The sequence below is a fragment of the Takifugu flavidus genome, chromosome 8, assembly GCF_003711565.1.
Source record: "Takifugu flavidus isolate HTHZ2018 chromosome 8, ASM371156v2, whole genome shotgun sequence".
NCBI classification, from domain to species: Eukaryota; Metazoa; Chordata; class Actinopteri; order Tetraodontiformes; family Tetraodontidae; genus Takifugu; species Takifugu flavidus.
The window spans coordinates 11,191,387-11,204,408 of record NC_079527.1 but is presented as its reverse complement, the minus strand read 5'-3'; the positions used below and the strand labels follow the sequence as shown (position 1 = coordinate 11,204,408).

The 13,022-nt window shown below is 47.7% G+C and overlaps 2 protein-coding genes across 36 annotated transcripts; one reads left to right on the top strand and one right to left on the bottom strand.

Annotated features, from left to right (window-relative positions):
- The first annotated feature begins 252 nt into the window (after positions 1 to 252).
- LOC130530042 (RNA-binding protein 39-like) lies at positions 253 to 8,760 on the top strand. Of its 34 annotated transcripts, none has more exons than XM_057040903.1 (15): positions 3,073 to 3,286; positions 3,944 to 4,001; positions 5,943 to 5,992; positions 6,071 to 6,268; positions 6,373 to 6,426; positions 6,527 to 6,644; positions 6,726 to 6,878; positions 6,959 to 7,096; positions 7,175 to 7,240; positions 7,314 to 7,518; positions 7,596 to 7,682; positions 7,767 to 7,863; positions 7,947 to 8,052; positions 8,121 to 8,199; positions 8,268 to 8,760. In XM_057040903.1, the coding sequence occupies exons 2-15, from the start codon at positions 3,951 to 3,953 to the stop codon at positions 8,366 to 8,368; spliced, it is 1,503 nt and encodes a 500-aa protein (XP_056896883.1). In that variant the 5' UTR covers positions 3,073 to 3,286; positions 3,944 to 3,950; the 3' UTR covers positions 8,369 to 8,760. The 34 variants fall into 34 exon arrangements, 6 of the variants coding, with proteins under 6 accessions (XP_056896880.1, XP_056896877.1, XP_056896883.1 ...); XM_057040901.1 differs by having other exon boundaries at positions 6,373 to 6,444; XM_057040900.1 differs by having other exon boundaries at positions 3,072 to 3,286; positions 7,596 to 7,863.
- A 235-nt stretch (positions 8,761 to 8,995) lies between these two features.
- Positions 8,996 to 13,009, bottom strand: LOC130530040 (embryonic polyadenylate-binding protein-like). Of its 2 annotated transcripts, XM_057040894.1 has the most exons (16): positions 12,860 to 13,009; positions 12,059 to 12,268; positions 11,784 to 11,977; positions 11,570 to 11,685; positions 11,299 to 11,438; positions 11,131 to 11,225; positions 10,910 to 11,047; positions 10,717 to 10,812; positions 10,380 to 10,640; positions 10,209 to 10,308; positions 10,010 to 10,117; positions 9,806 to 9,942; positions 9,625 to 9,730; positions 9,428 to 9,558; positions 9,191 to 9,264; positions 8,996 to 9,125 (listed from the first exon to the last, which is right to left on the bottom strand). In XM_057040894.1, the coding sequence occupies exons 2-15, from the start codon at positions 12,249 to 12,251 to the stop codon at positions 9,205 to 9,207; spliced, it is 1,875 nt and encodes a 624-aa protein (XP_056896874.1). In that variant the 5' UTR covers positions 12,252 to 12,268; positions 12,860 to 13,009; the 3' UTR covers positions 8,996 to 9,125; positions 9,191 to 9,204. The 2 variants fall into 2 exon arrangements, with proteins under 2 accessions (XP_056896874.1, XP_056896875.1); XM_057040895.1 differs by having other exon boundaries at positions 8,996 to 9,264; positions 10,209 to 10,290; positions 12,860 to 13,007.
- Positions 13,010 to 13,022: the final 13 nt, after the last annotated feature.

The following is a 13,022-nucleotide window of genomic DNA, read 5'->3' as shown; positions in this document are numbered from 1 at the left end:
TAATTTTGACATAAATGAACGGAAAAATCACAATGACTCAAAAGAGTTGGGCCTCAGTTGTGTGCACATGCTATTGATTTTTAATTTCCATGAGCAAATTGATGCTCTATTCCACTTTCAGATAAGATTTGTCAGGTGTTCAAAGTCCAGGGTCGCGTGTGTGCATGTGTGTGTGTCTGTGTGTGTGTGTGTGTCTGTGTGTGTGTGTGTGTGTGTGAGAGAGAGAGAGAGAGAGAGTCCGAAAGATAACTTTGACCCCTCCTATCTATACAGCTACCTCAGTGACTGCAGAGATGATTACCACTGGTTCCAATCAGCTATCCAGATGAAGCGACAGTCGAAGAGCCTTCGGGTGAGGTTGCCGGTGTTTGTGTTTGTCGCAGAAGTGGCGTTTGTCATCCTGTACGCTGCTTTTGTCACATACGATGAGCATGCAGACGCCAAATTTCAGACCAACCAGACTGACCCCTTGGAGAACCCAGTGTACAGGGACTACCCTTTCTTCACCGACATACAGGTCATGATATTCATCGGCTTCGGGTGCCTGCTGGCGTTCTTCCGTCTCTATGGCTTTGGGGGCATGGCCTTTAACTTTCTCATGGCTACCTTTGCCATTCAGTGGGCCATTTTAGTACAAGGCTACTTCCAATTCAGCCATGACGGTAAGATCCATCTGGGTGTTACTAACCTTATAAATGCAGAATTTGCCTGCGCAGTGGTGCTCATATCATTCGGGGCAGTGTTGGGGAAGACGAGTCCTTTGCAGCTGTTGGTCATGGCTATGCTGGAAGTGCCGGCGTTTGCCGTCACAGAGTGGGCTGTGCTGAAGTATCTGAGGATCAACGATGCAGGCGGCTCGATTCTCATTCACCTCTTTGCCTGCTATTTTGGTCTGGGTGTGACATTTGTGCTGTATAGGCCGTGCCTGAAAGGAGGCCACGCCAAGGAGAACACCAGCTACCAGTCAGACATCCTCTCTGTGATGGGCACCTTGTTCCTTTGGGTGTTTTGGCCCTCTTTTAATTCAGCGTTGACCGTGAAAGGAGACGACCAACACAGAGCCATCCTCCACACCTTCATCGGCCTCAGCGCGTCCACGCTCACAGCCTTCGCTCTGTCTGCCATGCTCAATAAAAACGGCAAGCTCAGCATGGCCGACGTGCAGAACGTGACCCTGGCTGGAGGCGTGACCGTCGGGGCATCAGTGGATATGATGATATCTCCTGCAGCCGCATACGCCCTGGGTATGATGGGCTGCACTGCGTGCATGCTGGGATACCGATACTTGAGCCCCTTTCTGGCCAGACGCCTCCGGATCCAGGATCAGTGTGGAATACATAACCTGCACGGTCTTACGGGGCTGATATCGTGCACTGCAGGTATATGTGCCATTCTGATGGCCAGAGAGGAGGATTATGGACCCAGTTTCTACGAGATCTTTACCCACAGAGCACCAGTGGAAGGAGACCCAAGGCTGCAGGAGCTCCAGAAACTGAACCCTGGTCTGCAGCCAGGTTTGGGAAGAACTGCCGGCGAACAGGCTTTCTTCCAGGTCGCAGCTGTGTTTTCTACAATTGGAGCATCAGCAGTTGGAGGCACCCTCACAGGATTTGTCTTGAAGCTGCCGTCCCTCGTATCACCCTCAGATGAGTTCTGTTATGATGATGAGCTCTTCTTTGAAGTTCCTCCAGACTATGATTCACCGCTTCAACTCAATAACTCGGTTTCACCGGAGGACTCTGCTGTCTGACACGCAGCAGCCACAGGCTGTAAAGATGGGCGATGTGATGTCGGTAATCATCCTTCATCCTCTGGTCGCAGGCTCTAGTAAAGTAATAAAACCCCACAACCCCAGACCTGGAACACGCTCTGAACTGAAAATTCTACTCCAAAATTATTTCCTAGAAAATCACTTCAATCACTTTTGTTGGCTTTTCTTGTGTTTATTAGTTAGTGCATGACATGAGAAAAACATCCTGAATGAGTTGACTATTGACAAACAGGATAAGGTTTTATGGAACCCATTAGCACGACTTCCCGTTCCCAAATCACGTGACCAGCACAAGGTCCTCAGAGGCTTCACGTGTGTGTAATTAAAGCGAACACATTCTCCTTGATCAGATTGTCTATCTTTAGTCAGTGCAAACCTGTCCTCGGAAAGTGATGCATGCTATGGAAAATGTAAACAAACGTGCGCCATTGCCAGTGCACATGGCACCTAGAGTTGCATTTGATAATAATTATTGCTAATTTACTGATCACTTCCATATATTTTCTACAAGTGTCCAAACCCACTAATAACTCTGTAAACCTCCCTTGCAAAGCTTTATTCTTTTAGGCTACAAGCTGGTTGAAACATGAGTCTGTGGAACATTTTGCTCTCTTTGAAGAGTAAATATAATTCATTTAGAAACAATGGCTTTGTGCTGTTATTTATGAATCCCAAAGCATCACGGGATTTAAATTCTGAGTTACATGATGTGCATGATGCTGAGATAATCTTTGAAAAAGAAAATTCTTTGTAGTAAAAGAATTTTCCTTTATATAACCAGGACGATACGGTGCCATGAAAAAAATTCCACAATGTTTAATCCCAGCTAATTCAAATATCATGACTGTGACCTTTTATAGTGACTGTATATGGCAGGAATGTATTAACTCTGAAACACAGGTAAATTAATGAATAACCTCCAAAACAAGCAAGCCACTCCCCCACATATTGCAACTCTTGTAGTATAGTAGTGATATAAGGTAAAGTAACATAATAGGGTGCCTTACAGCCCTTAGGCTTTGATTTTGGAATAATCTTTGGAAGATCAAAGATGAACGTCCGTCCAGAATATGGAACACTGCCAAAACATAATGAGCTCTTGTTTGCACATCGGCAACATTATCTGAAAATTTCATTATAAACCGTTCTTAACGAGTGAATTTACCAACAGGAAGATAGATGCAGCTGTCACATAACCTGTGGTGGAGGTTAAAAGGCAATGAGGGCCTTGGACGAAAGCAAGTAGGGTGACGTTCGATGTATGTCCACTAGGTGGCAGTAACTATCAACCGTACTGTCGCAGGTCTTCAGAGTAGAGGACGGGAGCCACGAAGAAGAAGAAGGAAGGGCAGCATTGAGATAGCAGGCCACGTCCCAACGGTGTCCCTCTATCGCGCTTTTAAAGGTTATATAACTTCGAACATTGTGATCTCATCCAACCCTTCGGTAACCCGTCGAGGAGAAGGCGTCGAGAGGAGTTGTTTCAGCAGCATACTAAGTGCGTTTTTGAAATCGGTGCGTGGTTTCTCCATATCCTGACGGTAACGTATTTGTTTGCTAATGAATGCTAACTCGCTGCCGCGGAAACGCAGTTAGTTCGCCATGTTGAATTTGTTCGTTGAGGGATCGTTTTTAGGCCTAATCACAAGGTGCGCGACGGTTTGAAATGTGGATTCTTTAAAATCATGTTTTCGCACCGTTATGTACAAGTACACTGACAAAATTTACAATTGTACCGTCATTTTTGCCCTGCAAAAGATTGGTATTCGGTAGTAACGATGCTAAAAACGCGCGTCGAGTTAGCTAGTTCTGTTAGCTTCGTGTAAATGCGCGTTTCCTGTGGAGCGCTGTTATTACGTTGATAACGCCTCGTTTTAAAACCAAATTTGTTCAAATGAGCTTGGCATTTATACAAAATATTGGTCATTTCAGAGCCAAATACGAATAAAGTTTGTGCAAACTCCTAGAACTGGTTAAGTAGTCTTAATATTGCGTTTGACTGCTGTAAATACAGCAATTAGTAGGTTAAAGGGGCTTTTGGGGAGTAAATACAAGTAGCTCGGTTAAATCGTTAGTGTCGGTTGCGCATTTAGCGCAGCAACAACAGGTTTTAGCGGCCTTGTGCATTGTTTTCTTGTTCCCGTGGAAGTAATTATCGACTTGTTGTTGCAGGATCATCATGGCAGATGATTTCGACGTCGAGGCAATGTTGGAGGCCCCATTTAGAAAGGTGGGTTGCAGGTTCCAACCAATGAGGTTTGTTTTGCTGTCATAGTATACTCTTGAGCCCTTTATACTTGCTACTGTTCCAAAGTTAACTTGAATGTGTTGTGGTGTGATTGAGTACTTAAAACATAATACAGAATTATAAATAAATCCACATCTATCTCTCTTTATAGACTTCCCTAATGATATCTCACCTCTACTCCCATGAATTCATCTTTGATTCCACTGTGAACTGTGAAAAAAAGGAAGGTAGTTATTGTGCATATACTGATGTACTGTGGTTCACCTTAGGACTAAGAGCGATGCATCCTAGAAAATCCAGCCCGTATTCGGTTTCAACAAGGTGAATGCCAATGGTTAAGCCCATCCTTACCTGTCCAGCAAAGGAGGCAGTATTCAGACTCACAGTCTTGTGTCGTGACTGCTTTTAAATGTCCACCGCGATAGTTCTGAATTTCAACAAATTTTTCTGGAGGGTGGTTTTTGTTAATGCACCAAAATCACTCACTTCCCTAAGTAATTATGTCACTAAAAGTGTTGTAGAGTCTTTGTAACCCAGCAGTTAATCACAGTGTGCTTGAAAAGGAGTTTCATTTGTGACATTGGCCCCTTTTTACAACTGACATTAACATGTTAACTTGTGATCGGATTTCAATCACACCAGCTGTCATTGGATCTAATGTTCACTTTTTTTGTCAGTTCTTTCCACTCGATGTCAGTTTCATTCTTGAGTAGCTGCTTTTCCGGCTGCACCACCAGATGTCACTAATCTCAACTCATTTTTGGCACAAATGTACAGAAATCTCTAAAGTTTCACGAAGGTCTTATTCTTCATTAATGAGCCACTAGTGAAGTTTCATCATTGCGACTTGGATTTGTTTTTCTTCTCTGGTTTCCAGCTCAACCTCTATCTCACTTACATTGATCTGCTCCCCCCAAGCTCTTGTTTGCCGTTTGGGACGCTTTCGCATTTACCGTTGCCTTCGATGTGATCACGGCGCATTACTGCCCACCTACGGATGTGGCCTGGCAAATTACATCATCAGAAAAGAATTGGGGTGTTTTTACATCATTTTTCTTCACGTGGTCTGCATTATCATTTGAAATCCCAAAACAGGATTACATTTTAATGTCAGGTGTAAAGGGGGCATTCTATGAAAGTAGGTCAAGATGTTGTTTTGCAAGTTACATTGAATACTGCCTCTTCGGTGAATTTAATGTGAATCAGCTGACATATTTCTGCATGCTTCACAGAGTCGTAGCTATTATAATAGAGTAACTGTTCGATATTTACTGTGAAGTGAGTTTTTTTTGTTTTTTTTTAGTATTGAAGGCTTTCTTGAGTCAAAAAGAAGTATACATCTACCGCCGTGAATATTTTGCAGTTTACCGATAATGGTGTAACACGTGGCTGAAATGATGGATTTATTTTATTTTTATTTCCTTGGGCGTCAATATTACTAAGAAGTGTGAATCCCTGTTTGCTTCAGGGCAAGATGTGTGACAGAGGTGGCATCGAGCTCTTACAGTCCAAGAACGAAAATGGGTGAAGATCACTGGACTGACACCAACAACACAGGATCTCTTTTAGTGGTTGTGGACCAAGCGTGTTCACATGATTAGGCACAAATAGTGGCAGAGGCATTGGTACGCTCCATTGGAAGTGGAGATGATCTGACCATGTCAAAGGCTTTTTAGACTCAGCTAAATGTTGGATACTTTAAGTAATGAGCAGCCTAATGTTAGAGTGGGATGGGAGGCTATGGGGGTGGTGGAAGGGAAGTGAACAGTAATGTAATGAAAAAAAGTTTGAAGTATCATTATTAATTGAATATATTCTGTATTTTCTCTTGTCCTGTCTCCCCCCCACCCCCCACCCCACCCTTTGACGACTTGAAATGTTTCATCTACGTCCTCATGATGTTCTTGTATCAACCTTGCTTAGGATGAGATAAAGTCCTCTCATGCAAATGGACACGACGAGCAAAACAAGAAGTGAGTCTTCCGATCCATCCTCGCACCTCCCCGCCTGTGATCCGGCTTGGTTTGAATATGTGTCGTGACATGTTTCAGGAAAAGGAAAAGTCGAAGCAGGAGCCGAAGTCCAGGCTCCCGAAAGAGGAAGAGCAGGAGCAGAAGCAGAGATAAAAAGAAGGGTAAAAAGAGGAGCCGGAGTCGAGAGAGAAAGAAAAGCCGCAGCAGAGAGCGCCATCGCAGTCGCTCCAAAAGTAAGGATCGTGCTGGGAGGTACAAGCCACGCCGGAGCCCCATGTAAGTGGTCCGTGAGGAGCCGGCGGTGTCCAGTGAACCTTGAACCTTTGCATGCAGCTGTTGACGCGTCGCCAGTGGGTAAAAATGTCGTCTTTGTATTTCAGCCGGAAACGGTCCAAAAGCCGCAGCCCCGTTAAGAAGGAGAGAAGTCCCATCAGGTTGGATAAAACATTCATGTTGGTATTTTATTGAACCACTTTATTCGAGAAAGGTGCAGTTTTCCATGAATTTTAAGGCATCTGTGTCTTGGTTTCCAAGGCAACCGATTGACAATCTGACTCCAGAGGAGAGAGACGCTCGGACCGTCTTCTGTATGCAGCTGGCTGCCAGAATCAGAGCTCGGGACCTGGAGGATTTCTTCTCCGCTGTGGGAAAGGTCAGTCCAGTTTAAAATGGCTCCTAAAAGTCGGTCGTTTTGGTGTGTGATCGTCCCCTGAAAGCTCGTCCCTGTCTCCAGGTAAGAGATGTGAGGATAATCTCGGACAGAAACTCCAGAAGGTCAAAGGGCATCGCTTACATCGAGTTTGTAGAGTCTTCCTCTGTGCCGCTGGCGATCGGACTGACCGGCCAGAGGCTTTTAGGAGTCCCCATCATTGTTCAGGCCTCTCAGGTAACCACCGCCGCAGCTTAATAGAGACGTTGATGCGGAGCAGCGGCCTGATCAGATTACTGTTACACCGATGTCTGCAGGCAGAGAAAAATAGAGCCGCCGCCGCTGCTAACAATCTACAGAAGGGGAGCTCGGGTCCCATGCGTCTGTATGTGGGGTCGCTGCACTTCAACATCACCGAAGAGATGCTCCGAGGAATCTTTGAGCCCTTTGGCAAGGTCAGGACCGAGTCCCGCCTTTAATGCTTTCAGGCTTGTTTTTCCAGTGCTTTTATTTGGGGTATTTTTGCTTTAAAGATCGAAGGAATCCAGCTGATGATGGACAGTGAGACCGGGCGATCCAAAGGATATGGGTTCATCTCGGTAATCCAAGCTTCTGCTCTTTTAAAATGCTTCATCTCTCACTCGATTTGGCTTTAACTTTAAAACAAATTAGTTTGCAGATGCAGAGTGTGCAAAAAAAGCTTTGGAGCAGCTGAACGGCTTTGAGCTGGCCGGGCGTCCGATGAAGGTCGGCCACGTGACGGAGCGCTCGGACTCGTCCACGGCCAGCTCAATCCTGGATAACGACGAGCTGGAGAGGACCGGCATCGACCTGGGAACCACCGGTCGCCTGCAGCTCATGGCTCGACTGGCAGAAGGTCGGTTCTGGTTGTTCAGTCTGTGCAAATGGGACGTCTTCGATGAGCTGCTCGTAAATGTCGTTTCCTCCCTGCAGGAACTGGTCTGAAGATTCCTCCTGCTGCCCAGCAGGCTCTCCAGATGACTGGATCCATGTCCTTCCCAACCATCAGTGGTCCTCCAGGTGAGGCTTCACCTTCAGTTATCCCATTTCCTCTTTCAAACCCAGGAAGCAGCAGTGATCAGATTCCCCTCCCCCCTCTTGCAGCTGTCCCAACTCCATCTCCCAGCCAGGCTCTGAACCTGCCGTCTCAGCCGCTGGCCACACACTGCCTTCAGCTCTCCAACCTCTTCAACCCACAGGCGTAAGACCAACCCTCGTTTTTACCACACGGCTCCCATCACAGGCCTCATGTTTCATTGACCAACCCCCCGATTTTGTTTCCAGAGAGAATGATCCCAGCTGGGCCGTCGAGATCCAAGACGACGTCATCGAGGAGTGCAACAAACATGGAGGCGTCGTTCACATTTACGTGGACAAGAACTCGACTCAAGTAAGGCGACGCACTCCAGGACAGTTTCCTGTTTCCTGCAGAGCTGAAACCTTTTTTCCCCCTTTCAGGGCAACGTGTACGTGAAGTGCCCCTCGATTCCGGCGGCGATGGCGACCGTCAACGCCCTTCATGGACGCTGGTTTGCAGGTACGTGCTGCTGTAGGAACAGCGGTGAGGAGAGCTCTTCCAGGTTCTAATTCTCCTCTGCTCCTCAGGCAAAATGATCACGGCTGCGTATGTTCCCCTCCCGACCTACCACAACCTTTTCCCCGACTCTGTGACCGCGAAGCAGCTCCTGATGCCGTCACGCCGATAATGCGATGCAACACGTGGGGACGCCGTGTAAATACATTTGTTTGCATCCACGAAAACGTCACCGGGCCACGTCGAAATTAGTTTGTCGTATGTAATAAAGGTTGCCTCAAGTTCAAGTGTTCACATTGTAAGTAAATCTTTTGAGTTGCTTTTCAGATTTGTGGGTTTGTGCTGTAAACCGCCACTGAGACGTAATCTGCAGGTATCTGTGTTTTAAATATTACTGTTTCATCCGCTTCTTCAGTTTTAGATTTAACGTGAACTTGCAATGAGTAAAATCTGGGGTAAATAGGCTTTATGCCAGTTAAACTGTCGATAATTCTTTGTAACTTTCTACAGCCATAAGTTCATTTTTTTTGTATGAAGGCTCCCAATAAACTTTATCCAATTTGATGTCGGCTCAGTCCACATTTATCCAGGACATTGAACAGTTGCTGAATATCGAATATTTCCTCAGTATGAACTATTAAGTCAAAACAGTTTTTCCACAATCATTCTTCCCTCACCCTTATTGTCTGAGCTGGTGTGCTATAATGGCGGCCAGCAGGGGGCGCAGGTGAAAGATGTACGTGGTACAACCAGTGTCCTCAACATCAGGGACAGTTGGATAGAAGCGAGACGAGACAGGTTTGATGCGTAATTCTGTAAACTTTATCTTAACAAAAGGTACAGCTAACATAACATTTTCTTCACAAATTTGATCTAATTCATTCCATACACATTTCTTTGTCTCTCAAATCTTCCTGGTTAATGGACACCTGGAGGGTGAAACACCAGTGTTCTTCATTAATCCACTAGGCAGAATGTTCTGAACATTTCTGACCTGGCGGCAGAGTTTCAGTCCTTAGAGCACTCCTTCACCCTGTGAGCCTGGAGCACCGCAATCGCCTCGTCCACCTGGGAAGGGAGGGGTGGGGGACAAGAATGGATTTTATCATCAATACAGGAAACAATGGGCCGATATCCCATCAATCCTGTGATCTAACTCCAGCTATCAGAGCTGGGAGGTCAGCAGGTTTCTGCAATAACAGCGCGGTTCTGTAGGTGAACGGGATGGAACCTTGGAGTGCAGGGACTCGGGAGTCTCCAGCATGTGCAGCAGCTCCGAGTTGTCTATCTCCAGCAGCATCCCGGTGATTTTTCCAGCCAGGTTTGGATGGAGGGTGTTGATCAGCGGGTACAGCCGCTCGCCTGCGGATGGTCACAAACGGGTAATTAAACACCGAACGGGAAGGGCCGAAATGAAGCCAGCCGCACCGAGAAGCTGCTTCTGATCCATGAGTGGGGCTGCTGCCAGCATTGAGGCAGTGAGGGGTTCCTGGCCTTGGATGTACACCGAGGGCTCCAGCACAGGTCCGGGAACCTGAAGAGGATTTTTAAAAGGAATGAATCGCCTGGAAATTCTCCATTATGAGGTGGAATCCAAAATTCGGGGAACCTGTGGTCGGGTCACCGGCGCTGGGACGGCGATGACCTGCTGTGCGTTTCTCACTGCGGATGAGTATTTGTACTGGCCGCTTCTGGGAACGCCGGGAAGCTCAGCGCGCCCCCCGACAGTCTGAGTCCCGATGTTGTCTGAAGCACAAACACCCATTCAACCACATCGACCACAGAACGATGACATCACAGATCAGGTAATTACTGGTCTTCTGGGCCGAGCTGATGACATTGGGTGCCTGGGTGGACGCTTGTCTGACTGAGGCGATGGGAGTGGATCCACGTCTGGGCCCAGAAACGATGGTGTAGGGGCCTGAAAAACACAGGCGCCCCCCTTTCTTTATAAAGAAAAACAGGAAGTGTTCCCAGGGATCATTGTGATGTGATAACAGGTGATCATTAACCCTGCAGCCTGTGTGGTTGTCCCGTCCAGCGCGGCAAGGCTCTCATGGTGCTGACGGCATTGGGGCTGTAGAAGGACCGAGGCTGCAGGAGAACCATTTTCTGACAAAAGTTAATCCAGCTACAGGACTGGGCGACAGCAGGAGGTTGCATGCTAGGTTCCACCTGCGTACCTGTGGGACCGTCATGTAGTACCCAGCCTGCTGGTAGGAATCTATGATTGGACTCGTCATGGTCCTCAAGGTGGCGAGGCGCTGCATGTACTTGTTGGTGAGGATGGCTTTGCGCTCCTCCCGGCGCTGTGCCAGCGCCACGTACAGCGGTTTGGTCGCCACGATCCTGCCGTTCATCTCCGTCACGGCCTTTGTCGCCTCCTCCGGCGACGAGAAACAGACAAAACCAAAGCCTCTGCTCTGGGGACCGTCCGTCATCACCTAGGCAACAGGAGGAGAGGCACAAATTCAAAAATGTAGGGTTCTGTCAGAGGCCCGGGAAGCATGCGTGAAGAACCTTTGCGCTGGTGATGGTGCCGTAAGGGGCGAACTCCTTCCGCAGCCTCTCATCATCTATGCTGTCATCCAGGTTCTTCACATACAGATTCACACCCTGGAACCCGGAAGAAGAGGAAAAGCCCATTTTAAGAAGGTCCTTCGGGATTTTGCAGACGCCGGGGGACGACCTCGGCATAATTCGGATCCTGCACCTGATAGCGCTGGATCCGATCCTGCTTGATCAGCTCAAACTTGCGCTTCAGCTCCCCCTGGCGCTCCAGCCGCTTCTGCGCCCGGCCGACGTAGATCACTTTGCCGTTGAGCTCCTTTCCGTTCATTTCATCGACCGCCTGGGAAGACGAGAGCAGCCTCTGGAATCCCTGGAATCTCGCATGATCCGGGTGTTCCGGCAAAGGGAAAGAACTCGCGGTACCTTCTGAGCGTCCTCGTGGTGGGCGAAGTTGACAAAGCCGAATCCTCGCGAGCGGCCGCGCTCGTCCTTCATCACTCGCACGCTGAGCGTCCTCCCTGGAAATATGAGGACGATCAGTCCATCGAGAGGAGCTGTGACAAGGTCGTGGCCGCTGCGGGATCCTCTCACCAAAAGCTGCGAAGACCTCCTTGAGTTTCTCGTCGTTGTAGTCTTCTCCAAAGTTTTTGATGTAGATGTTGGTGAACTTCAGAGCCTTGCTGCCCAACTCCTCCTCTCTCTCTTTACGGGATTTAAAGTGTCCCACAAAACTGCAGAAGAGAGAAAGAAAACTCAACGTTGTCAACGGTAGTGACGACGTCAAAGAGGAACTAAGACCGTATTCGAACCAAATACTCTGCATTGGTTACTGCGTGTGTTTGTGTGAAGGTGTCAGTATTACACTTTTCTGTCATTGAGCAACATCCCGTTCATGGTTTCGATGGCTCGATTTGCTGCCTCTTCGGTCTCAAAGTGAACAAAGCCGTAGCCTTTGGATCCTCTTTCGTCACAAACGACCTTCGAAAAGCCGGTTTGTGCAAATTAGAACCCGTTTCCTCGCATCGCCACCAGCAGCGCCCCGTAAACAAGTCATTTTTTTTAAAGGTTTCTTTTACCTTGCAAGACAGAATGTTCCCAAAGGCAGAGAAGGTGTCGTACAGAGCCTTGTTGTCGATCGACTCGTCCATGTTCTTGATAAAAATATTTCCAACGCCCGACTTCCTCAGCCCTGGGTCACGCTGGGACCACATTATTCGGATGGGTCGTCCCTTAATCACGTCGTAGTTCATGGTGTCCAGCGCGCACTCCGCTGGAAGAAAAGAGGCTGGATCAGAACGTGCGCGGCGGAGACGATCCTCCACCCAACGCCGACACGCCGGCAGTCACGTACCGTCGGCCGGCTGCTGAAAGTTAATGTAGGCGTATCCCAGAGACCTGCGCGTGATGATGTCCCGACACACACGGATGGACATGATTGGGCCAGCGGGCGAGAACTTCTGGTAGAGCATGGCCTCGGTAACATCTGGATGGAGGTCCCCCACGTACAGAGACGCCAGAGGATACGCCGGGCCGCTGCTGTTCATGCTGGGTGACGGCTGGACTGGGATGGAGAAGATGGAAAGCCTTCTGTCAGGTCAAATTAATGCTCAACAAGGACTAAAGGTTTCATAGATGGTGCTTAAACCAATAAAGGGCAATAAAGAGCCCAGTCTAAGAGATGCAGCTTAGACTCTTAAACTAATGAATGAATTTCGGATTTTAACATGCCATTTTTGTCAGACCTAAACTTTCATCAATACCAACAATTTCACCCAAGTGGTGGGGTAATTTAATGCAAGTTAACATCTCAAGATAATAAATATTTGAGCATTTTCAGTTTTAGTTTGACTCTATTAAACAAACTAAGATGCAGGTTATCGATATAGACGCTTTCCTCATCAACAAGTTGGAGCTATAACGACAAAGTGGGACAGAAGTGTGACATTTATCGAGTTCTGACACCCGAATGTCGTAGTTTTATTAACTGCAGCCGCTAAACGATGAGATTAAGCCCAAAGTCGGTCATCAACACAGTTAGCAACAAGCTAACGCTAGCCGGCGTAAAGGCTGCGGCGAGTCTTGGCGCGTGGCGACATCGACTCGCGTTTCTCTCCTGATTCTACAGCAATGACAGCAAATGGACTTTACTTACAGCTTTTAAAGCCAAAGTGTCAGCGCAGAGGTGTGACTTTGGGCGGATTCCTGTAGTTTGAGAACGCCGTTCGTGGTTGATCCGTTTAATTACAGTCGCGGAACACCTGCAACTCCTCCGCGAGGGTTCAATTAAAAGCCCGTGCCAGGTCAGAGCCGAGTTC